General features: G+C 45.0%; 1 protein-coding gene across 1 annotated transcript in view; it reads left to right on the top strand.

Moving 5' to 3' along the window:
* Positions 1-21,202: 21,202 nt before the first annotated feature.
* ABCB10 (ATP binding cassette subfamily B member 10) overlaps positions 21,203-25,652 on the top strand; it is a 33,609-nt gene continuing 29,159 nt past the window's right edge. Inside the window, exon 1 of the mRNA XM_007086000.2 lies at positions 21,203-21,806. Coding sequence (XP_007086062.2) covers positions 21,290-21,806 — 517 coding nt within the window. The 5' untranslated portion in view covers positions 21,203-21,289. The remainder of the gene's footprint in view (positions 21,807-25,652) is intronic.

Raw genomic sequence — 25,652 nt, forward strand, 5'->3', positions numbered from 1 at the left:
GCGCTTGAGAACTCTTCGTTATGTGGTACAAAGAAGTTTTATTTCATTATAATTAAAACGTTTCTGAAAGAGTAAAAAGTAGATGAGAAAGTGGAGTGCGGGGTGCAGATAGCGTGAGACACTTGAGAAGGGGCAGAGAGTGAGACCTGTTTGCCAGTTTGCTTTGGTTCGGTCTCTAATGGAAGTTCCTCAGGCAGGGGCTTTCAAATGTTGAGACCTCAACAGACAGTAAAAATGTATTTTGGGGCTCCTGAGTGGCCAAGTCGGTTGAGCATGCAAGTCTGGATTTCGGCTCAGGTCATGATCCCAGGGTTGTGGGATCAAGCCCCTCATCAGTCTCCTTGCAGAGCATGGGGGCTGCTTAAGACTCTCTCTCTCTCTCTGTCTCCCTCTGCCCCTCTCCCCGCTTGCGCTCTTTCTAAAATAAAAGTAAACCTGCTTCAGGTGAACACAAACCCCGTTTTGGGTGAGCTAGTGCCCCTCTTTGGATAAAAAATGAGCCCTGGGTGAGATCCACTTCTCTCTCTCTCTCTCTCTCTCTCTCTCTCTCTCTCTCTCTCCTCCCTCCCCTCCCTTCCTCCCTCCCTCCTTTCTTCCCCCCTTCTCTCCCTCTCTCTCTCTGCCCCTCATGGTATTCTTTCTCTGCCCCTCACTCACTTGTACCCCCTCTAAATAAATAAATAAATGAATAAATAAGCAAATAAATAAAATAAAATATCATATATACAATGTATATACAATATATGTTATATACATGTATAATAATGTATATATGTACATATGTATGTATATAGAAAGACAGATATACATATATATGTACATATATACATACATATATATAATAATTATATAATGACATAATAATATATACATATATGATATATATTTATTTATTAAATAAATATATATTTTATTTTACACTGTGACCTAGTATGCACATATACTGGGTTTTATTAAATTAAGACTCCATTGACTATAAGAGGCACCATTCTTTCATACACCATTTATTTTTACTGCCATCAAATGTTGAACAATGCTTTCTTGTCACTTAGAAGTTTTGTCTATTTCAAACGTTATGTTCATTTAAAAACTTTGAGACTTGCATGGTTCCTCTCCCTTGAGTGAAATGCGTTGCGATTGTGTTCTGGAAACTTGAGCTTCGGTTCAACTTTTTGAGTCAGCCATCAGGATTGAAGTTTTCCCTTCTGCGCCCCTAAATAAATGTTGGATAAGGCATCCTAGAAGAGGGCGGGCACCCTTGTCCCCAGGATTTCCTTCCAAGCTATTCTGCAAGGTTTGAGGTTGGCCCCTTCTTTCTCTTAGGTGTCAACAGAAGGCTTCCAGAAAACACCCAGGCTTCGCATCCCTTCCTTAAACTGTCCTTAAATAGTCTGCTGATGGAAATAATGGGCGGTCGCGGTGAGACGAGACCGTCCTGACACTGGGACTGACTTCATGCGTCACAAGTGCCACCTGGCCAAGAGCAGCTATAGTGTCATCCGGCTGTAAGTCCCATCCTCTCTTGATTCCAGAAATGTTCAAAAAAAATTGTCTTAATTAAATCTTAGACTCAACAGTGTAGTGCGTAACAACTTTCTATGTGTGTTGTACCGTGATATATAATTGTTAGTATTGGTCACAACCTACCGGTTAATTTCATGGCCCACTAATGAGGCCGGTACATAGAAACAGGACAGCACTACCCAGGGCCCCTCTGAATGCTGGGGAGGGGAGCCCAGATTGGGGGTGGTGGAGGCAAGGGGTGTTGCCCATGGAGATGAGTAGGTAGGAGGGCTGGGATCAGAAGTCCTGGCTCCAGGCCCTTCCCCAGTGCTTACAAGCAGGAGGAAAGAAAGGAAAAGGAGGAAGAGGAGGGAGGTTATAAATAAAAGAATGAGCTTATGAACCAATATGATTTTTTTGGTTCACTCGGGTTTGTATTTTTGCATTAGGTTTTGTCCACAACACTCAGCTTTGACAGAGATATGATAACCAGAGCAAGCTGCTTAGCCTCTTTGAACTTGAGATTGATTCTGAAAACATGAAGAAGGAAAAACAAACAAACAAAAAACCCGGAGAGTTCAGTGAATGCTGGCTATTTTGTCTGGATGCAATCCCAGCACCTAGACCTGATCTTCCCCTAGCCCAGCGGTGCTGCTCAGTCTAGCTTCCTGGAGAGGCAGTAGGATGTACAGCTTACTCCCTCCAGCAGTGTAGACACCGAATTCAGATGCTACGAAATGCACATACCTGTCAGAAAGCAATCTGGGCTTTTATTGGGGGATGGGAGGAGGGGAGAGGGTATTTTAATTGGCTTGCTTAGTTTGAGCTGGTGCAAAGGAGGGAGCCCAGGGTTTATTTGCAGAATGTGGAACACTGTGGCCTGAAGAGGTGAGGGTGCTGTTGATTCCCAGCTGCAGTGAGGTATGCCATGGGCATGGGTAAGTTACTTGGCTTCTCGGAGCTTGTTTCCATCCTTGAATATGGAAAAAAAGAATTGAATTGGAATTTAAGATAGTTAAAATTTCATAATCAAATGGTGTCATGATATAAACTTAGTAATACTAACCGAAAAATCTAATTTGGTAAAATATGTTACCAAAAATATGGAAAAGCCAACCAGTTTGCCTAGGGAAATCAAAGATAAAATCAAAAGGTAACAAGGGTTGATGAAACTCGATCATGATGATTGCACAACTCTGAATACACTAAAAACCATTGATCTGTGCACTCTAAATGGGTACATTGTATGTTGGGTGAATTAAATCTCAATTGTTACCAAATTTTTTTTTTCAAAAGATACGAGGTAACTGGCCTATAATTGGCACTCAAACGTTTACTAAATGAATCAGTAAGTGAATACATAGCAAATGATAGCTACACAATCATGGGAGAAAACATGGCTCCTTTGGCCCTTGACAAGACTCCAATACAACTGCCTACAGGATTTTTTAGGCTCACGTCTTCACTGGAGCAGAGTCACAAATATCAACTCGAGGCTTCAAGTTTTATATTTTGAATTGTTCTAGTTTCTTTTGCTATTTCCAAAACACAAGATTTATGCTTCCTAAAAGTGTCTCTAAAATTGATTGGAAATGTATTTCTTGGCTCAGCTAATATCCCTAGGTTTATCAATGAGAATAAAACCACAGGTAAGTATACCAAAAGCAACTTTTACTTCAGAAGAATAAAGTAAAGTGATTTGCAGTGATATCAAGCTAGAATTCAGTGCCCAGAAATGCACCATACTCTGCTGTGCACTTAATCTACCTCCTAATCATAGTCTTTGTTAAGGGCTAGTCCTAGAAAACAGAGAAATTGACAAACCCACCTCTTAAAGGACAGAAAACTAGTATTTCCATAATTAGAGACCTTTCTCTTTAATTGTAAACTCTTTTTAAATCCCCCCCGCCAAAAGAATCCGATCCCTAGATTTCAGTGCTACTAAGAATCTGTCACCCCCAACATTTTGCTCACTCTTTGGAGAACCTTCTCCCATCTTAGCTTATCTCATCTTTCTCTGTTAGCCAGTTTTCCCACATTGGTTATTATTATTATTTTTTTAATGTTTGTTGCTTTTGAGAGAGAGAGAGACAGAGTTGGGGGGGGGGGCAGAGAGTGAGGGAGACATAGAATCCGAAGCAGGCTCGAGGCTCCCAGCGGTCAGCACAGAGCCTGACGTGGGGCTCGAACTCACAAACCGTGAGATCAGGACCTGAGCTGAAGTCGGACGCTTAACCGACTGAGCCACCCAGGCACCCCTTCTCCCACGTGGGTTCCAAGCCTTGTCTCTTTTCTAGACTTGCTAAGAGTTCCCAAACTATGACCGTCACTTTGACTCTGACTCGAGACTGTATGACCAGTCAGATCCCACCACCTGAGCACACAGCAGGGCCACGATCAGACATGTGGCTCACAGCCGGGGCTCTGAAGACATCTCGTCCTCAGCACTCTGCCTCACAGCACAGTGCCCTGTGCGTCCTGAACAGTGAGGACAGAGCTGCTCGGGCTTCCTCCCAGCCACAGTCAGAGCACACAGAGGGCCTGCCGACTGCCGCTGGGGAGTCCTGAAATGGCCTTCTATCTGTGCGCGGTGCCCATCTGAGCTGCGGTCCGAAAGCGTGCCACGACGAGGCCACCTGGGAGTCTCCCATCAACTGCAGCAGACAGCTTACTGTCCGCATCCCTCGTCTCCCTCTGCTGGGCGCTGAGCGATATTTACATGAATTAGAGGCAGGCCATGAGTTAATTTCCCCTCTCCTTTGCTCTATTTTTGGACTTGTCTCTCAGGGCTTCTTGTTCTGATGACATCGTTCTTACAGCCAGTGGTTCGTACATTCGTTCTGAAGGTCCCATAGATCTTCCCTCACCCCCCCATTCTCTGACCTTCTTTGTGAATAATGAAGAACGTGAAAAGTGAATCCCTTGAGGAGCAGGGAGTAGCTTCTCCCTCTCTCGGCCAGCTGTTTCTTTTCTGTGGGACCCCCCCCCCCCGCCAGTGTAGCAGCAGGATTCAGAGACTCTTTGGGGGCAGTGTTCTTCTTTTGGTCTCTGGGACATTTGGAGGTGGGGAGGGGAAGGGGGGGTGGCTAGAAGCCTAATAGAATAATAATAGAGGATAATAAGCACAGGTGTCACTTACAGAATATATACCGTGTGCCAGGAATGGTGCTAGATGCCAGAAACTCCGTGAGAAACTAGATAGAGATGCTCCTTCATTTTTCAGTTAACAGGGAGGCCTTGCTCACGGTGGGTGCTCAGACATCATTGATCTGAAATGTTTGCCTGTAGGTTGAACGTCAGCATTGCCGCTTAAGATCTGCCCAGCTTCTCGTAAGTGTGCACAGCCCCTCAAGAAGTTCCTGAGAACAGTAATGCCATGGATCTAGCCTATGAGCAAATGACAATAACCTAAATTACTTCTCCCCGGTCAGGTGGGGTGACGCAGCATGGCGCCCCGTCCACTGATGTGATATTCTGCAAGTTCAAAGAAGGTGATGTTAAGTGTGGCCCAAGAATTTTAAGATCATATACAATGTTTCATGACACTGAGCCCTACTTCAACCGTGCCCTCTAAGCAGTCGTAGGTAGGACCCACTTCTAGAAGTTGTCAGGACTGTTGGATGTAGGGTGAAGATTTTACACTTCCGGGTTTGTTCAACTGGTTACCTCCAGTTTTCAGGTAACAGAGAGGCCAGGCTTCTTATAAGTGCTCAGACACAGGAAATGTTTGCCTCTAAGTTGAATACTAACAATGTGTGCTGAGCCTGCCTGGTAATGTTTTGTTTTGTTCTTGGTGAGTGTGCCCAATATGTCAGGAAATTCCTATGCACATTAGTGCCCTAGATCTAGCCTATTAAGGAAAAATCAAATTTCTTCCTTTTTTAAGTTCAATTTATTAAAACAGTGCTCAAGAGGTGCCTGGGTGGCTCAGTCGGTTAAGTGTCCAACTTCGGCTCAGGTCATGATCTCACAGTTCATGGATTTGAGCCCCGCGTTGGGCTCTGTGCTGACAGCTCAGAGCTGGAGCCTGTTTCCGATTCTGTCGCCCTCTCTCTCTGCTCCTCTCCCGCTCACACTCTGTCTCTGTCTCTGTCTCTCTCTCTCAAAAATAAATATTAAGAAAAAAAGTTTTTTAAATAAAACAATGCTCAAAATCCAGGGTGGTTTGGTTAAGCATCCAACTCCTGATCTCAGTTCAGGTCTCACGTTGTGAGTTCAAGCCCCACATTGAGCTGGGCATGAAGCCTACTCAAAAAAAAAATATTTTTTTAATAAAAAAAAAAAAGCCTCAAAATCCAGTTTTATGGCAAATTTCAACACTTTGTCTAAAACTTAAGGCTATTTTTACTGTGTTATTTATATATTACCTGATCTGATGATTTGGTCTCAAACAAAGCCAGAAAATTGGCAGGGCAAAATGTCTTCCTTAATCATTCTTTTATTGCTTTAAGACCACGTATTTTTATATTGGAGGTCTATATCATGGTTTTCTACCACTTTATGTGCCTGGCCCAACACATGGGAAGGTAGCCGACCTTTCTAGGTATATAACCATGTACAATGCTGACATCGTGCCGGATAAGCTTAAGCAGGTGCACTGCTCGATGTTCTGCCCATAGGGAAGATTTCCCCTGTCTACTTTCCAGGTTGTCCCTGAGTGTTGCTACAATGTGCACTGGATAAGCAAGAGATTGCTATTGTGCCGGAGGCTGTTTAAGCCACGTGATCCCAACAGGCCTGAAGCTACTGCAGGCATCAGCGGTAGAGAAGATACAGTAAGAAAGTGATGGCAAGCTCCAGGGGGAGAGTCACAAAGCAGGCTCAGGGTCTGGAACGAGGCTGTCCAATCTGCTACTTAAAAAAAATCGTTCTTGGGGCACCTGGGTGGCTCAAGTCAGTTGGGTGTCTGACACCTTCAGGTCATGGTATCATGGTTCGTGAATTCGAACCGGGCTCTGCACTGACAGTGTGGAGCGTGCTTTGGATTCTCTCTCTCCTCCCTCTGCCCCTCCCCTGCATGCACACACACACATGCTCTCTCTCTCTAAAAATAAATAAATAAAACATTAAAAAAAAAATAGCTCCTGATGTGCTACAGGGCTCTGGAAGAGATCAGATGTTTGACCATGGACACCAAGTGGCCATGCGTTCAGAACTGCCTATCATAACCTGGCTTCTGTCAGACTCATTAACTCACAGGATCAGGTGAGCCCAGAGACAATCCATCATAAGATGGAAATGGTACATCCAAATCGAGCCCAAACAGGACAAGGGAGTATAAGTAAACCACCTGAGCAAGTAGCCGGACCCCTGCCACTCACCACGGTTGCACCTGTACCCCTCCCTCAATTTACATGAATAGCCATTGAGGTAGAGGGTCCCCTATGATCAGGTGAAACGGGGGAAAATACCCAAAACGTGATTTATGATGGTTGCCTCAGTGAGTAAGTTCAAGCCAAAAATGGCAGCTACATTGTAGCCACACTCAGGGGTGACCTTGAAAGCAGACAGGGGAAATCTTCCCTATGGGCAGAACATCGAGCAGTGCACCTGCTTATGTGTGGTGTGTGGAAGGAAGAAAAGCACAAGATGAAAATACACATGGGCTTATAGGTGGTGTTGAATGACCTGGATGATCGTGTCAGGAACCTGGAAGCCCACGACGAGGAGGTCTTGGATGGAGGAATGTGGACGGCCACGAGGGAGTGGACACAAGGTGGGAAGATCTCTGAAGTACATGCTAGGCTCAGCAAAAGTATCCACCTCAGAAGAAGGGCCATTCAACTACGCAGACAAAATGACTCGGCCGGTTGACGTTAACCAGGCTAATCAGCCACCCCAGAGCAGAGGGGCATAGTGCCAGAGATGGATGCCCGACGTGGGCCCAATTGCACGGATTGTCACTTACCAAGGCTGTTCTAGCTACCATTGCTTCTAAACGCCCAACCTACCAGTGATTGAAAGCGTCTCTGATCCCCCAATATGGCACTATTTTTGATGCAATCAACCACCCACTTGGGAAGTTTCCAGCATTGGGCCTTTTCTATCCCGGAAGGGTCCACAGTTTGTCCTCACAGGAGTAAACACTTATTCCAGCCAGGATGGCCTTTTCTGCCCACAGAGGCTCAGCCAGCACCACAACCAGGGAATGAGGAAGTACTTGATCCATGGAGCATCCAACCAGGAGGCCCACTTCACCAAACCCATCCCAGAGCAGGCACAACAGGGCACCAGAAGGCCTGCTCTGGCATTGCTGCTAAGTCAGTATGGAAACAAGGATGCTATCTTCCAGGTCATACACGCTGAATCTGAGGTCTCTGTACTGCGTTATATCCGATAGAAAGAATGCAAGGGTCAAAGAACCAAAGGACAGAAGTGAGAGTGGCCCCCTTATCATCTCTTTGACCCAGGGGGGATCTTTGTGCTTCCCATCTCTCCTCCTCTGTGCTCTTTGGGGGTTGAGGGACACATTTCAACCCATGCACCTCCCAATAATCTGCTGTACTCAGCGTCTGCTTCTCAGAGGCCCCAAGTGACACAGAAGGGAAAAAGGTGGGTGAATTGGCCACCCAATTCAGTTTACACAGAGGATTAAGTTAGTCGTCTAGAGGAATCCATTGTCTGATTTCATTGTTTATTATTTCCTTACAGCCCAGAGTCTTTGAAGCATTTTACTACATAGATATCTCTGTCAGGTAGAAAAGATAATCCCAGAGGTTAGAAGGAAGGAGATTTGGTGCCAAACTAGAGCTGTCTGTTACCTGAGAAAAGTGCTGACTTTTCTTCCAGGAACAAGGAAATTTACTTTTTCTCAGCAGACTTTATAAGTGTTGTGGGAGACTATTGCAAAATCGAAACAGATCCATAGATACAGAGAACAAACGGATGGTTGCCAGAGGGAATGGGGTGGGCACAAATGAGTGAAGGGGAGTGGGATGTACAGGCTTCCAGTTAAGGAATGTAGAAGTCACAGGGATAAAAGGTACAGCATAGGGAATACAGTCAATAGTACTGTGACAGCATTGTATGGTGACAGATGGTCGCTGCACTTGTGGTGAGCACAGCAGAATGTATAGGCTTGTCGCATCACTACATTATACACCTGAGGCTAAGGTGGTGTGTGTGTCAACTACATTTCAGTTGGATGGATGGATGGATGGACGGACAGATAGATGATAGATAGATAGAATTTTTGGCATGTTAAAATACTGCTTGTTTGACATACCAGTTATATGCACATTAACATATTAACTGAAGACATCCAGTGGGAAAGAAACCTGTTTAGCTTTGGTTTAACTTGCTCCTAAGAAAAATGATCCAAAATTTGGAAACAGGCAAAAGGTCCCACTCAAAGTTGGTAGCAAGCTTGCTGGAAGAACCTTTGTTTGACTTGCTACTCACCTTTGATTAGGATATTTGCAACTCTGAAGGAGATTAACTTGAAGACAATTGATGGCACAGCAAACAATATTTGTCTTATTAGAGTAAAGATGACCTCCAAAAATACCACGTATTGCCTTGTGGGAAATTAACCATGTTGACATAGTAATCTTATTCTACATTTTTTAAAAAAACTCTTTTCCTTGTTCTTCAATACTTCTGGAACTAGTTTTACCATCCTGCTAGTCCCTCATCAACAATGTAGTTAATAGATCTTTGACACATTTTGATTCTATATTTGTAAGAGGTAGTCATGCTTCATAAGTTATTGGAAATTGTACTTTAACAACTGTTTCCAAAAGTTACTTAGTTGCAGGAACACCACTGGTTTTTGTTGCTGTTGTTGTTGTTGTTTTCTAATCTCTTGCTGCCCATCCCTAGTGTTTTCTTTAGGCTAACTTCCTAAAAGTGAAACACTAAAAGGAAGTGTATTTTCTTTTTCTTTTTTTTTTTGGGGGGGGGGGTTGGACATTATTGCCAAATAGTCCTCCAAAAGATTGTACAATTAAGAATACCGCTGGGGCGCCTGGGTGGCTCAGTCGGTTAAGAGTCCAACTTTGGCTCAGGTCGTGATCTCACGGTCCGTGAGTTCGAGCCCCACGTCGGGCTCTGTGCTGACAGCTCAGAGCCTGGAGCCTGCTTCGGATTCTGTGTCTCCCTCTCTCTCTGCCCCTCCCCTGCTCATGCTCTGTCTCTGTCTCAAAAATAAACAAAACGTTAAAAAAAATTAAAAAAAAAAAAAAGAATACCACTAACAGGTGTATGAGTGTGCTGTCCCTTACATTCTCCACAATAGTGGGCACCATATTTTTAAATATATTGATCCATTTATTACATTGGTTAATATAATTGGTTAATTTAATAGAGAGATTAGAATCTCATGGTTCTGATTAGCACTTAATTATTAGTAAGGTCAATACTTGTTCATATTTTTTGGCCCTGTTTTTCTAGGTGTGTGTTTATTTTTCCTAGGAATTTTAGTTCTATGGAAAAGATTTTTGGTATTTTTATCGAGATTGTGTTAAATTTAGAAACTGACCAGAGAATTTATGATACTGAGATGTTTTACCTAAGAATACTGGATATATTTCCATTTGTTTTAATCTTTCAGAAGTGTTTTAAAGTATCCTCCTATAAACTTTGAACATATATGTTTATGTTTATTCCTAAATGCATTTTCTATATTGTATAATTGTTGCGTATCTGAAGGCTTTTAATTTTTGTATGTGGATATTATATTTTGCTATCATAATGAAACTCTGTTGTTTCAGTTAGCTTTATCATTGATTCTCTGAGACTTTCTAGGGATACTATCATATCTTCTGCAATAGAGATCGTTTTACTTCTATTACCAATTCTCCTAATAGATTTCTTTTCAGAGTTTGCATTGACTAAAACCTCTAGTAGAAAGTGAAATCACGTAGGTAGTGGGCATGCTTTCTGGTACCTGATCTTAACAGAAATGCCCCTCGTGATTCCTCTTTAAGAAAGATGTTGGGGGGTACCTGGGTGGCTCAGCCAGTTAGGTGTCTGACTCTTGACTTCAGGTCGGGTCACGAGATCAGGTCACAATCTCACGGTTCGTGAGTTTGATCCCTACACCAGACTCTGCGCTGGCAGCACGCAGCCTGCTTGGGATTCTTTCTCTCTCTCCCTCTTTGTCTGCCCCTCCCCTGCTTGTGCAACGTGAGGTTCTCTCTAAATAATTAAACAAACTTGAAAGAAAGAAAGAAAGAAAGAAAGAAAGAAAGAAAGAAAGAAAGAAAGAAAGAAAGAAAGAAAGAAAGAAAAGAAAAGAAAAGAAAAGAAAATGTATCCTTCTTCACAGTCAGTGCTTTTTTTTGGCTTGAATTCTATTTTGTCTGCCATCAAGATCACAGAACTTGCTTTTTTGTTTGTTTCCATTTTTCTGTCCCCTTTTTTTTCACCTTTCTTTTATACACAGACTACAGTTGATCTTGCTTTATTGGACACATTGGAAACCTTTCTGTTTCATAGATCAACCTTATCCATTCACATTTATTTATCCATCTTGCGTTAAAATTGCTTTGTATACATATAATTAGTTGAAATGCTTCTCTACATGTGTTTTCTTTGCTGTTTTATTTTTATTTTTATTATTTTTTTAATGTTTACTCATCTTTGAGAAAGAGAGAAAGACAGAGTGTGAGTGGCTAAGGGGCAGAGAGAGAGAGGGAGACACAGAATCTGAAGCAGGCTCCAGACTCCGAGCTGTCAGCACAGAGCCTGATGCAGGGCTTAAACCCACAAACCGTGAGACATGATCTAAGCTGATGACTGAGCCACCCAGGCACCCCCGCTGTTTTATTTTTTAATTTTCTTTTTTTACTTAAAATGTTTTCATGCTTGTTTATTTATTTTGAAAGAGAGAGAGCAGGGGAAGGGTGCAGAGAGAGAGAGAGAGAGAGAGACTCAATCAGGCTCCAAGCTGTCAGTGCAGAGTCAGACACAAGGCTTGATCTCTTGAAACATGAGATCATGACCTGAGCTGAAATCAAGAGTCAGATGCTTAACTGACTGAGCCACCCAGGTGCCCTTAAATTTTCTTTTGATATTTAGGAAACTTTGTAATTTTATACTAATGCTTAGTTTTGGAATTCTCTCCTTTATGTTCTTGTTTTTACTTTATTATTATTTTTTAATTTACATGCAAGTGAGTTGGCATTTAATGCAAGCATGATTTCAGGAGTAGAATCTAGTGTTTCATCCCCTGCATATAACACCCAGTGCTCATCCCGACCAGTACCCTCCTCCATGCCCCATATCCAATCAACCCATTCCCCCATCCCAGAGCCCCCCAGCAACCCTCCGTCTGTTCTCTGTATTTAAGAATTTCTTATGTTTTGTACCCTCCCTATTCTTATATGATTTTTGCTTCCCTTCATTTATGTTCATCTATTTTGTATCTTAAATTACACATATGAGTGAAGTCATATGATATTTGCCTTTCTCCGACTAATTTCGCTTAGCATAATACCCTCCAGTTCCATCCATGGAATTCTCTCTTTTCTGATGCCCGTCCCCTTTTACTTTCTGATTTGTCCATTTGTATTCATATCCACCGTTCCCATCTGTTGTCTAGACGATGAGTTTGTTTTGCTTTTTCTTTCTCTCTTCCTTCCCCTCCTATTTTAGTTGCTTAAGTTTTTACTTAGAACATATCACATTTATATATTACTATTTTATTCTCATTCCCAACTTTGTTTTGGCCTTAAATTTAATTTTTTTTTCAACGTTTTTTTTTTTTTTTATTTTATTTTTGGGACAGAGAGAGACAGAGCATGAACGGGGGAGGGGCAGAGAGAGAGGGAGACACAGAATCGGAAACAGGCTCCAGGCTCCGAGCCATCAGCCCAGAGCCTGACGCGGGGCTCAAACTCACGGACCGCGAGATCGTGACCTGGCTGAAGTCGGACGCTTAACCGACTGCGCCACCCAGGCGCCCCTAAATTTAATTTTTATTACATGCTCATCATCAGCTCGTTTGCTAACAATCTCTCAATCATCTCTTAGTTGAAGGTCACCCTCTCATAGACTCCTCAAGAAAGATTCATAAGTTCCATATTTCCCAAGCTTTTCCATGTTCAAAACGATTTTCCTATACTCTTGGTACTCAAGTATATTTGCAGATACAATCAAGGATCTAGGGATGAGACTATCCTGGATTTGGCATAGGCCCGAGGTCCAATGACTGGTGCCCTTATAGAGGAAAGAAGGTGAAATTTAAAACACAGAGGAACCTAGGGGGATGCCATGTGAAGACAAAGATAAAGACTGGAGTTACACAGCCCCCAAGGCAAGGGATGCCAGTTTTGTCAGAAGCCACCAACAGTTCAAGGCCAGCCATGGGACAGATTATCCCTCAGAGCCACCAGAAACACCAATGCTGCCATCACCTTGAGTTCAGATTTCCGGCCTCCAGAACTCTGAAAGAATAGATGTCCATTTGTTTTAAGCCACCAAATTCCTGGTAATTCATTATGATAGCCCTGCGAAGAGAACATAGACAGCTTGGCTGGTTATAAAATCTCTAGTTCATGCTTTCTTCCCTCGAGTTTCCTTTCTTTCTTTTAAAAACGCTGCTCCTGGGGCGCCTGGGTGGCGCAGTCGGTTAAGCGTCCGACTTCAGCCAGGTCACGATCTCGCGGTCCGTGAGTTCGAGCCCCGCGTCAGGCTCTGGGCTGATGGCTTGGAGCCTGGAGCCTGTTTCCGATTCTGTGTCTCCCTCTCTCTCTGCCCCTCCCCCGTTCATGCTCTGTCTCTCTCTGTCCCAAAAATAAATAAAAAACGTTGAAAAAAAAATTTTTTTTTAAATAAAAATAAAAACGCTGCTCCTGGGGCGCCTGGGTGGCTCAGTCGGGTGGCTCAGTCGGTTAAGCAGCCGACTTCAGCTCAGGTCACGATCTCGCGGTCCGTGAGTTCAAGCCCCGCGTTGGGCTCTGGGCTGATGGCTCAGAGCCTGGAGCCTGCTTCCGATTCTGTGTCTCCCTCTCTCTCTGCTCCTCCCCCGTTCATGCTCCGTCTCTGTCTCAAAAATAAATAAAAAACGTTAAAAAAAATAAAAAACAAAACAAAACAAAACAAAAAAAACGCTGCTCCATAGCTGCCTACTTTGCATATTACTTTTGAAGAGTCTGGAGGCTGAAAGCTGTCTCATTCTCTTGCCCTTACAAGTCATTGGATCCTTTTGCCTGGAAGCTTTGAAAACATGTTTTTATTTTTAACGTTTAACCGTTTTGCTATCCTATGTCTGAGAATTGATTGTTCAGTGTCCATTTTCTCCAGTGGCTGTGGGCTTTTTAAACAGTAGACTCAGATTATTTTTATTTTTGGAATGTGTTCTTAGATTATAGGTTTTAATGTTAGTTCTGGTCTATTGTTTTGATTTGCTTCTCCATTATAAGAATCTTGGACCTTCTCAGCTATTTGTTCCCTTTTCTTTTATTGTTTTGCTGCTTCTTTCCAATGCTGCTCTTTAAATTTTTTATTTAAAACATTTTTCCTTGGGTACTTAACCATTTAGTCAATTCTTTTTTTTTTTTAATTAAAAAAAATTTTTTTAAGTTTTATTTATTTTAAGAGACAGGATGAAAAGGGGAGGCGCAGACAGAGGAAGAGAGAGAATCCCAAGCAGGAACTGTGCTGTCAGTGGGGAGCCTGATGTGGGGCTCAAACTCATGAACCATGAGTTCGTGACCTGAGCCAAAACCAAGAATTGGACGCTTAACCGACTGAGCCACCCAGGCGCCCCCTTCATAAAATTTATTTTTTAATATTTATTTTTGAGAGCCGCCTGGGTGGCTCAGTCAGTGAAGCATCTGAGTGCAGCTCAGGTCATGATCTTGTGGTTCATGAGTTCGAGCCCCGCGTCAGGCTCTGTGCTGACAGCTCAGAGTCTAGAGCCTGCTTCAGATTCTGTGTCTCCCTCTCTCTCTCTGTCCTTCCCCCACTGGCGCGCTCTCTCAAAAATAAATAAACATTAAAAAATACTTAAAAATAAATAAATAATAAATATTTAAGACAGCTCCAGGGAGGGGCAGAGATGGGGGATGGGGAAGAGGATCAAAAGTGGGCTCTGTGCTGACAGTAGAGAGCCCAACACAGGGCTTGAACTCAACGAAATGTGAGACAACGACCTGAACTGAAGTCAGACGCTTAACCAACTGAACCACCCAGGTGCCCCAGAATCTGGCTCATTTTTTAGTTCTTTTCTTTTGGTCAGTGGTTTAGCCCACAAGAACTTTCTCCCCACCCCGCTGCCCTGCTCCATATTTTCAGCTTTAAATTCTCCTTCGCTCTCATGACCTTAGGCCAATTTGAGACCCTTACATCACCCTCTTCTCTTGTTTTCACAGTTTTTTAGGAGTCCTCCTGCCCCAGGTATGTTCAAAGCCTTGTGACAGACCTGGACAGATAGCTCTGGTAGAAACTGGTGTTGATTTTTCTATGTAATGGCAATATGAGGTCTGTAATTACATTATAGGTAAGAGATTTGTGTGTCTTTATTTGTTATTTTTGTTACTCCATAGAGTTTTGGGGAGCAGGTATGAGAAGCTTCATATTTAATCGGCTTCAATTACCAGACATTTCCCCTGGCTGCTTTATTTTTTTTATATCCTAGATTCACTTCAGCAAGTTTAGAAATTGCTTTTCATGGGTTTAGTTGGAATTATGTTAGATCTATAAATTAACGTGAGAAAACCAACTTGGCTGCTAGGCATGTGCTTTGGAAACTGATTGCCAGAATTCAAATCCTGCTCTGCCATCTACTATTTGTGTGATTTTGGGCAAAATGCCTCGCCTCTGGGGGCCAGAACTTCTTCATTTGTTTAAAAACAAAAGAAAACAAAACAAGGGATGCCTGGGTGGCTCAGTCGGTTAAGCATCCAACTCCTGATTTCGGCTCAGGTCAGGATCTCATGGATCATGAGCTCGAGCCCCGTGTTGGGCTCTGCATTGCAGGGAGCCTGCTTGGGATTTGCTCTTCCTCTCTCTCATCCCCTTTCCCTTAAACTAAATAAGCAAACATTAAAAAAAAAAAAAAAAAAAAGACCCACCCCCTAAAAATGTAGTGCGATTATGTGTATAAATTGCTTAACATAGAACCTGGTACATATTGAGTAGTATTCAGTCTACATATCCAGGAAAATATTGCATTTCTTCATTTTATTTAAGTCTTATTTCTACCTAAGCACAGCTTTATTATTGTCTTCACATTTGTCTTGTACATTCTTTTTAATTTCTTAGGTGTTGTACCTTTTTATTGCAATTATGAATGCCATTTTTTGGTAGTGAATTCTCTACCTTCATACCCAGGAAAACCTATTTTTTGCCAATGTTGGGTTCAACGGTCTGGTAGAATTCTCTTATCGCTTCATTATATTTTCAGTTGACTCTCTTTGGTTTTTTTAAGTAAAGAAGGATATAATTTGCCTGTAATGACAATTTCGTCTTTTTCTTGTCTGTAACTGCACCTCGCTTATTTTTGTCTCTTGCATTGGGTAGGACCTCCAGCACCACGTTTCACAAGAGCGGTGATAACTGGCATCTATGCTTTATTTCTGGTTTAGATAAGATGGTCTCTGTTGGTTCACTAGTAAGTATGATGTTACCTAATGGCTTGATTGAGATGCTTTTTCTCAGGGCACTGATTGTGCAACGTGGCAGTTCTATTCTTATCATGTTAGTTTAGTAATAATGTGTTTTTTCTAAGTCTTTTAATATTCTGTCGGATATGATTTGCTGTGGTTTTATTAAGGATTTATATGTTGATATTTTCCTGTGTTTTGCTTTTGGTGGTGATCTTTGTTAGATGTAAATATTAAGGCTAATGAATTTCATAAAATGGATTAAGAAGTCTATCTTTTTCTTATGCTTCGGAATAGTTTATATACCAGGGGAACCATTTATTCTTGAAAAATTTGAAAGAAGCCCTCGACACAAGTATTTGTAAAACTAAGCAAAAATAAAAAATAAAAATAAATAGCCCTCAACACAAGAGTTTGTAAAGATAAGAAAAATAAATTTTAAATTTTTCCTCTTTTTTCTACATAGGAGGCTATCTTTTATTGTTTTCTTAATTTTTTAATAAATACTTTTAGCATATTTTTAAAAAAGCTTTGAATGTTTTTTGTTTTTTTGTTTTTTTTTGAGAGAGAGAGAGCGTCAGCAGGGGAGGGGCAGAGAGAGAGGAGACACAGAATACAAAGCTGGCTCCAGGCTCTGACCTGTCAGCACAGAGCCTGATTCAGGACTCAAACCCACAGACCGTGAGATCATGACCTGAGCCAAAGCTGGATGCTTATGCGACTGAGCCACCCAGGTGGCATATTTTTTAATAGACATTGGAAAATCCAAAAAGACACATACCCTAATACCCTGGCCATTCACTTCTCCATAGAGAAAACCACTGTTCCTTGTGTATCCTTGCAAAGATACTCTGTTAATATATGAGTGTGTGTGTGAGTATATATATTTTTATTTTTTACTCAAATAAAGCATACTATACATGCAGCTCTGCACCTTGTTTTTTTCATTGTATGTCTTACGGTATGGTTCCAAATTGGCACGTGTAGAGTTGCCTCATCCTTTCTAAAGATTGCATGGCCTTCCACTGCCTGAATGTACTCCAATTTATTTAACTGATGCCTAATGCTAGACTATAGTTTCCAGGCTTTTTTAAAAAAATTTTTTTAATGTTTATTTTTTTGAGAGAGAGAGAGGGAGAAAATAGGGGAGAGGGAAAGAGAAAGAGGGAGACACAGAATCTGAAGCAGGCTCCAGGCTCTGAGCTGTCAACACAGAGCCCGATGTGGGGCTTGAACCCATGAGCTATAAGATCACGACCTGAGTTGAAGTCGGAAGCTTAACCCATTGAGCCACCCAGGCGCCCCCCCTTCTTTAAATTACTTTTCCAGTCTTTTTCTATTATAAACAATACTGCAGTGAATCTTTGTATAAATTTATCATTCCATACATGTGAGAATGTATATAGAATTTAAATTCCTAGAAGTGACACACCCATTGGAATGGCTAAAATCCCAAACAGTGGTAACACCAAATTCTGGCAAGGATGTGGAGGAACAGAAGCTCTCATTCATTGCTGGTGGGGATGTGAAACAATGCAGCCACTTTGGAAGACAGTTTGGCAGTTTCTTACAACACCGAACGTACAATCCAGCGATCTCTCTCCTTTGTGTTTACCAAGAAGAGGTAAAAACTTTTGTTCGTATAAAAACCTGCATGTGGATGTTTATAGCATCTTTCTTCATAATTGCCAAAACTTGGAAGGAACCAAGACTTCCTTCTGTAGGTAACTGGATAAACTTCAGTACAGACGAGGGATTATTATTCAGGGCTGGAAAGAAATAAGCTATCAAGCCATGGAATGACATGGAAGAAACTCAAAGGCCATTACTAGCTGAAAGGAGCCAATCTGAAAGGCTACATACTGTACATAGGACATTCTGGAAAAAGGCAAAACTATGAAGACAGTAAAAAAGATCAGTGGTTCCTGGGGCGAGGGGGAAGGAGGGATGGATAGGCAAAGCAGAGGATTTTTAGGCAGTGAAACAATTCTGTATGATGTTCTAATGGTGGATACGTGTCCATATACATTCATCCAAATGTACAACACCAAGAGTGAACCCTAATGTTAACTATGGACATCCATCAGTGGACTCTGGTGAGGGTGTTGTTAGTGGGGGGATGGGGGGAGGCTGTGCTTGTGTCACGGCACGGGGCAGGTGGGAAATTCTGTATCTTCCTTTCAATTTTGTTGTGAACCTAAAACTGCTCTGAAAAATAGTCTATTTTTAAAAATCCTGGAAGTGACATTGTGCGATCAAAGGATATATGTATTTACATTGTTAATAGATACAGCAAGTGCTTTCGTGCAGCAATTGACATTTTTCACCAACATGTGGACACCTCACCCTCATCAAGGCAATGCAGTAAAACTTTTTGATCTTTATTCAAATGATTGAGGAGAATCATGGTATCTGCTTGTCATTTTAGTTTTCATGTCTTCTATTATACATCAGATAGGGACACCTGGGTGGCTGAGTTGGTTAAGCGTCCAACTCTTGGGTTTCAGCTCAGGTCACGATCTCAGGGTTGATGAGTTCGAGCCCCGTGTCGGCTCTGGGCTGACAGCTCAGAGTCTGGAGCCTGCTTCGGATTCTGTGTCTCCCTCTCTCTCTGCCCCTCCCCTGCTCGTGTGCTCTCTCTCTCTCTCTCTCTCTCTCAAAAATAAATATTTTTTAAAAATTGATACCCTACTCCTACTCCAATATGGCTTCATCTTACTTTAATTTACTATATCTGCGACCACTCTGTTTCCAAATAAGGTCACATTCTGAGACACCAGGAGTTAGGATTTCAACATATCTTTTTTGGAGGAACACAATTCAACCCGTAACAACCTTCCTCTCGAGTCTTTGGGGAGGGGGTGAGAGAGAGCGTAAAAGCGAAAGATGCCGAACCCTGCTTACACTGCATTCAGCCTGCCTGAGTCATATTGCTGAGATAGTTACAGCCTCAGCCTTCACTCTAAGCACACAATGCAGACGAGTTACCAAAAACTTCAATCTGGACTTCAGAGGAATTTACAAAACACTTCTGCCCCATGTCGATTGCACCCCTTCCTGGTTCATGCTTGAGGGAACTGTAGGCTCATCTTTCAGCCGTTGCCTCGCCACTCCGGTCCTTGACTGGATAACCTGCAAGCTCGAATTAAGAGAAAAAGAAATGTACAAAGAAAGGTCAAATGACAGCCCCACCTCCATCCTTATCAGATCAGAGACCTCACACCAGGAAGATTTTTGTTTGCTTCTTGTGCTGCCCATGGGGCGGGGCAGGGCAGGGGTCCTGCTGTCCACATGAGCTCCCTATTCGCCCTTTGAGAGGTACAGGAACCCACAGGTGGAACTGTTCTCGAAGTAATTCCACTGCTCTCAAGTTTCCGTCAAAAGACATCCTTTTTGAATTCAACACCTGTTACCCACTAAACCTATTAAGAGTCTATTCATGGAAGGCCAGATTTTACTGCTTGGTTCAACCACACCTCTACCAAGAGCCCTTTCTGTCTGTCATTGGTCAGGATTTGGACTTTTGTTTGTTGTCTCAGGATTAATGCACAGGCTTTTCTTGCTTTTCTATGGTGTTTTATACTATACCCTGCATCCTAGAATTTAGACACCGATGAGAGGCTAACCTAAGTCATGGTTAACTTGGGTGGGGATTCCATGCTCCCCTGGGTCTAAGAGGTTGGAATTTAGAGGAAGGCATGCTTCCTGCTCACTTCCTGCTCATCAGGGCATTTGAAGCACTATTTAATTCCACACCACCTTTCTATGATCAGTACTTCCTCTCAAAAGTCCTACACTCCTTACCTACCCGGGCCCCAAGTAGGGTGAGGTAAGTGAGGCACTCTCCTGGGGGTGAAACTTAAAGGGGCCTAAAAAGTGTCCGTAATCAAGATAAATAACACTTTCATGCAAAAATAGAATAATTGGCAAAGTAGGCCAGCTGCTAACTGCCTAATTTTGTGAATAAGGTTTTTAGGGGTGGGATTAACGTGGGAGGAGAGAGGCAGGATTGTGCAAATGCAGAAATGCATTTGAAATTTTGATACATTGCTCATGATGGATTTCTTTGCATTAATTTTGATTTTAAAAAATATTGCATTAAAATATTTATCTTGATTATGGGGGTTTAGGGGTTTTTTTCTCGAATCCATACATTTTGCGATTGAAGCACGTGTCTCTCACTAGCCTTACCCTCGTATCGGCTTTGTAAAATTACGAGTCAACAAAAACTCAATCCACCTTCTTCAGCCACGCCTCATACGTGTTAGAGAATCAGGCTGGTCCCATCCCTAATCCCCCAGCGTACAGATGCCTGCACCTTGAAGTCTCCTCGCGTCCCGGTGGGTTTTAAGATCCTCTCCTCTGGCTTTCCTTGCACGTGCATTAAAATACTACATTGCATTTAGATTGGTCTTCTGCACTCTCAGCAGCCGGGGTGTCTCGACCATGTGTTTTTGCACTGCGGCTCAGGTTAGGAAATGATCTCTTCCTTTCCTCAAAGTTACCCAATTTCACGGCTCGCCAACCACCTCCTCCAACCACGACGCCTTCCATAACCGCGCTGACCCGCAGCGGTGTCCTCTCCAGCAACGTTCTGCGTCTCAGTCCGTGCTCGGCCCTGGGACGTAGGGTGACAGGACCGGCCCCAGCCAGGGTCGCCGGGGCCGCGGACCCTCCCCGAGCCCAGACCAGCTCGCTGTCGGGCCGCCGCATCCCTTCACCGGTCATCGTGTGATCCGGTCTGCGCGCTCCGCGGAGTCGTCCGGCGTGAGAAAGGGCTCGCAGGCTTTTACGGGAAGGGACTGAGAAGCGCGAAAAAGCTCCCCGCACGATAGTGCGCAGGCGCAGCAGCGCCCGACGCTTTCTTCAGCCCGGTCTTTGGCGCCGCCGGCTCCGCGCTCCGCGCTCGGCAGCCCGGTGGGGGGCGCTGCGGGGAAGGACCCCCGAGGCGGGAGGGGGCTGCTTGGAGGGGGTGTGGTGCGGCGCCCGGGTCGCCGCCCTCGGGGGCGGGGACCCGTGCGGGCGGAGGGCCGCGGCTAGGACGGGCATGGGGCGGGCGCGACCCGGGGCGTGCGCGGGGGCCGGGGGCCCGAGGAGAAGGGTGACGGCGGGTGACAACGGGCGGGGCTGCGGGCGGCGCCGCGTTCACGCCCTCTGCTCGGCCGGGCCGGGAGGGTCCTCGGCCTCTGTGCGCACCGGGCCGGGCAGGCTGAGGCGCACGGGGCGGACGCGGCGCCATGCACGGCCCCCCTGCTTGGCCGCTGCGGCTGCTCGTGTGGCGAAGCCCGGCCGCCAGAACGTGGGCCCCGGGCGCCCGTGTCCCGGGGCCCCGGCCGCAGTTGACGGGCCTTTGGCCGGCGCGGCCTTGGGGCGCGAGGCCGCGGCTCCTCGGGGATGCCGGAGCCGCGCGAGGCCCGCGCCGCTGGACTAGCGGCTACCCGAACGGGGGTCCCCGCGGCCCCGGGGGCGGAGCAGGCCTCGCGCGGCTCCTGGGGCTGTGGGCGCGGCCCCCCGGCGCCTGCAGGTGCTGGGGGCTCGCCGGGCCCGGCGCTGCGCGGCTCCCGCGCGCCGGGCTCCCGGGCGGCCCAGCAGTGGCCGCCCGGGTCGGGGACGAGGCCAGGCAGCGCGGGCCGGCTTTGCCTGCGGCCGCGGCGACTCCCAGAGACGACTCGCGAATGCGCTCCGCGGCGGCCAGGCGTTCGGATGCCCGGAAACTTCTGGGGCTGGCGTATCCGGAGCGCGGGAGGCTGGCAGGTAGGGCTTTTTCTCCGTCCGTTCTCTTCCCAACGCTGGTCAGCACCCCTTACAAAGCGCGTGGTCCCGCGACCGCCGAGAGGGGACACCGCGGGGGCTGCAGAGAGACCCTGGGCCACTTGTAACACTGGCTGTAGGGACGGGCTGGCCTCTTACCTGGGGATCTCCACCAAGAAGGGCTGGGTGGAGCGCTCACCTCCCGGTAGCACTGTCGAGCGTTCAGGTTGGCCGAGTTGTGTTTTATGTTTCTCAGCTTGACACATGATACGAGTGGAGCAGTATTTCATTATTGAAAACTTTGGGTCTGTTCTGCTTTGGCATTTGCCAGTATTCTCAGAATGGGCCGCGTCCCCCGCCCTCTTCATTGTGAAATTTATTCTAGCCAAAAATATACCTATTTTGTATTATACACTGATAGTACTTAAAAACATTTTTTGCCTTAGACAAGTTTATTAAACAGCATTTTTTTTTTTTTTTTTTTTTGCTATGTGAAGTAAAACAATCTAAGCCTTTCAGATTTGTCTCATGTGCTTTTTGCCTCCCTCAATGGTAAGCAGGAAGTTACTAGCTCTTCAAAAAAAAAATCAAACACTGCCTACCATCAGTGATCTGTAAACTCCAGAAACTTTGAGCAAACTATAGACCAAACCCCAACTAAATCATAATTGAGTAATTTTTTAAAGAAATAAAAGTGAATGTTTTTAAATGTGTATTTTTTTGAGAGAGCGTGAGCCGGGGAGGGACAGAGAGGGGGGCAGAAGATCTGAAGCAGGCTTCTTGCTGTCTGCACAGAGCCTGACTTGGGGCTGAACCCACTAATCGAGGGATCACGACCTGAGCCAAAGGCAGGCACTCAGCCGACGGAGCCACCCAGGCGCCCCAAAATGAATGTTTCAGAACAATTTTCTATAGCTCCTCGTTTTTCACCATAATTCGGGAAATGTTGGCCTTTTAAGATTTAAAAGTTTCTGAGATTTCCCTAAATCTTCATTTCTTTAATAAATATTTATTGAGCCCCCTCAGTGTCTGGTGGGCCATGGGGTTGCATGGGTGAGCAGAAAGAAACACAGTTCCTGTTCCTCCTAGGGCTTTCAGCTTAGTGGGGAAGAAACATAAATGAAATAATCATATGACTGGAGAGAAAACTGCAACCGTGATGAGGGCTTGGGATCGAGGCCTGTGAGGTTGTCCGATGCAGCCCTTGAAACAGTGAGAATCCCACACACTTTGCCGCAAATCCACTGCTTTAGAAAAGATTTTCCAAGAGAGTCATTTGCAATGTAGGGCAGGTTGGTGCTATGGAGGAGGGCAGCTAGGGAGAGAATGTTTCTCTTCTTACTGTTGAAGCTTAGGGGAATTCTTGGTATCACGGAGGTAGACAGAATTTATGTCATGGCTCAGTTGATTGTATGTAGATTTTGATGGAAATAAAGATCTTTTATTCTATTAAAAGAACATTTTGAGGGGCGCCTGGGTGGCTCAGTTGGTTAAGCGGCCGACTTCAGCTCAGGATCTCGCGGTCCGTGAGTTCAAGCCCCATGTCAGGCTCTGTGCTGACGGCTCAGAGTCTGGAGCCTGTTTCAGATTCTCTGTCTCCCTCTCTCTGACCCTCCCCTGTTCATGCTCTGTCTCTCTCTGTCTCAAAAATAAATAAATGTTAAAAAAAAATTTTTTTTTAAAAAAAGAACATTTTGAGACTGGAAGATCCCACTGGACTGTGAGCTGCTTGAGAATGGCGCTGGGTCTAATTCTGTCTAGTTCTTAGCATGTGTGCTGCCTAGAGCAGGGGCTCCGAGTGCCTGAGGTAGAAGAATAAATAATGGTACAACCAGGCCCAGATTGAGGCCCAAATGTAGAGACCCTGAACCCTACAGGGTGTGTCTGCCATTCCCATATGCAACTCAAAGTAAGTGCCAGGAAAACCAGGGTTTTTTAAAGTTTATTTATTTATTAAGAGAGAGAGAGAGAGAGCGTGCGAGTGAGTGGGGGAAGGGCAGAGAGCGAGGGAGAGAGAGAAGCCCCAGCAGGCTCCACGCTGTCAGCACAGAGCCCCACGTGGGGCTCGATCTCACAAACCGTGAGACGACCTGCGCCGGAACCAAGAGTTGGACACGTAACCGGCTGAGCCACCCGGGTGCCCGGTTTTGTTTTCTTTCTGAGATATGAGGCGCTGAGAAGGTTTTTTAGGTGCCAGGCTTTGCTGGTGCCCACGTGGGCTCGGCACCATGAGTAGCCTCGCCCCGCATCTCGCGTGCCCATCATCCCTGTACCTTCTTACTCTGTTCCCACATGTCCCACCGCGCTGGTATGTGGAGAAGTAAAGCAAGGGCTGCACCGCCTTTTATTATAAGAAGAGCTGGTTTGATCTGCCTCGCTGAATAATTGTGAACATTTAATCCGAGAAAGGCTGAGGTTGGTTCACTAATTCTTCTAAACGGACGATCAGCACGTGTTGTACCTTATAAGGAAATCTGATGAAAAACCCTTACTAGGACATACGGTTTCCTCAAAAGTCATTGTGTATGATATATTGAAGCCAATCTGGATGTTGGCATTTGTGGGATTAAAAGGAAGTGGGGTGTCCTGTCGTCATTAATTTGTAACTTATCATCATAAGGGCAGCCTCAGATGTTGGCACAGCTCTTCGAAATGCTACAGATAAAGAGCTGTGTGCGTGTGTGCGCGCGCATGTGTGTGTTATAATCAAGAGACCAAAAAAAAAAAAAACCCGAGCTGCAGAGAAGGAATTCCAATGTTAACATGCTGGTTTTTAGGAACACAAACGCAAACGTCCTTTTTTAACAATTCAGCCGTACATCTGATTAACGACATTTTCCTCTGTCTTCAGCAATTTGCGGAGTATGCCACCTGAAGTGCGTGACCGGGAAAGTTGGATCTTAAGTAATTTGTGTCAGAAACTGTAACATCAGGGTCTGCCATTTGAACTGTTTCCAGATGTTGTGTGTGTGCAGAGAGCGGTCGTAGCGTCACCCACCTCTCCCCCCCCCCCAGGTCTTCTAGAGGCACTGCAGCCCCTCACCCGCCCCTGTGCCCCCTCCCCTGCTACCCACTTGCTAGAGGAACCCGCAGCCCATCTTCCTACAGCTGTGGCCCACAGCGGTGCTCTCGGGTCTCACTGATAACTCTTCCTCTTATCCCCTTGGCCAGAAGGAGTCTTCAAAGATACAGGAGCTCACAGAGGAGCCCCCAGTGGACTGCTGGGATAAGAAGTCATTTGTCAGAGCCCCTTGCTGCGCCTGGCAGATAGAGGGGGGCGGTGGAGGGCTCTGACCATCCCATTGAGTTAGGGGCAGGGAGCACTGCGCGAGCTGATCTCAGCCGTAAGGTGTGTGGGCCGTTGGGGTCCTGTGGGGTCGTGACCACAGTGCCAACCTGGAGGTGCACACAGAGACACCTTGCCAGGCAGGTTCCCGGTTACACTGTGCAAGATACACCACACCCCTCCACCCACACTGTTCAGTTGAGGCCTCTGTGGAGGACCTGGGAGGGTGCCTCTCACTTAAAATACTGATAAGGGCTGTGTGCTTTGAGATTAGGGCCATTCTGAGAACCCCATGCCCACCGGGAGCTTTTGCTGAATGTATAAGTTATATTTTATGAAGTGACCAAAAACAATGAAGTGATAAAGCCAGTGAATACGGTACACAAGGAGCGGATGAGCCGTGCTGAGAGCGACTATTCCCTGAAGTCCCCAGTCAGGACAGAGGCTCTGACAAGGACAGTACTAACTGGCACATGAGGCTGTACCTTTGAAATGGGGACTGCTCCAGAAAGCGGGGGATGTTTGTTTGCTCTGGAGACACCATATATCAGAGAACACCTTAA

This window comes from Panthera tigris, chromosome D2 (genome assembly GCF_018350195.1).
Source record: "Panthera tigris isolate Pti1 chromosome D2, P.tigris_Pti1_mat1.1, whole genome shotgun sequence".
Lineage (NCBI taxonomy): Eukaryota > Metazoa > Chordata > Mammalia > Carnivora > Felidae > Panthera > Panthera tigris.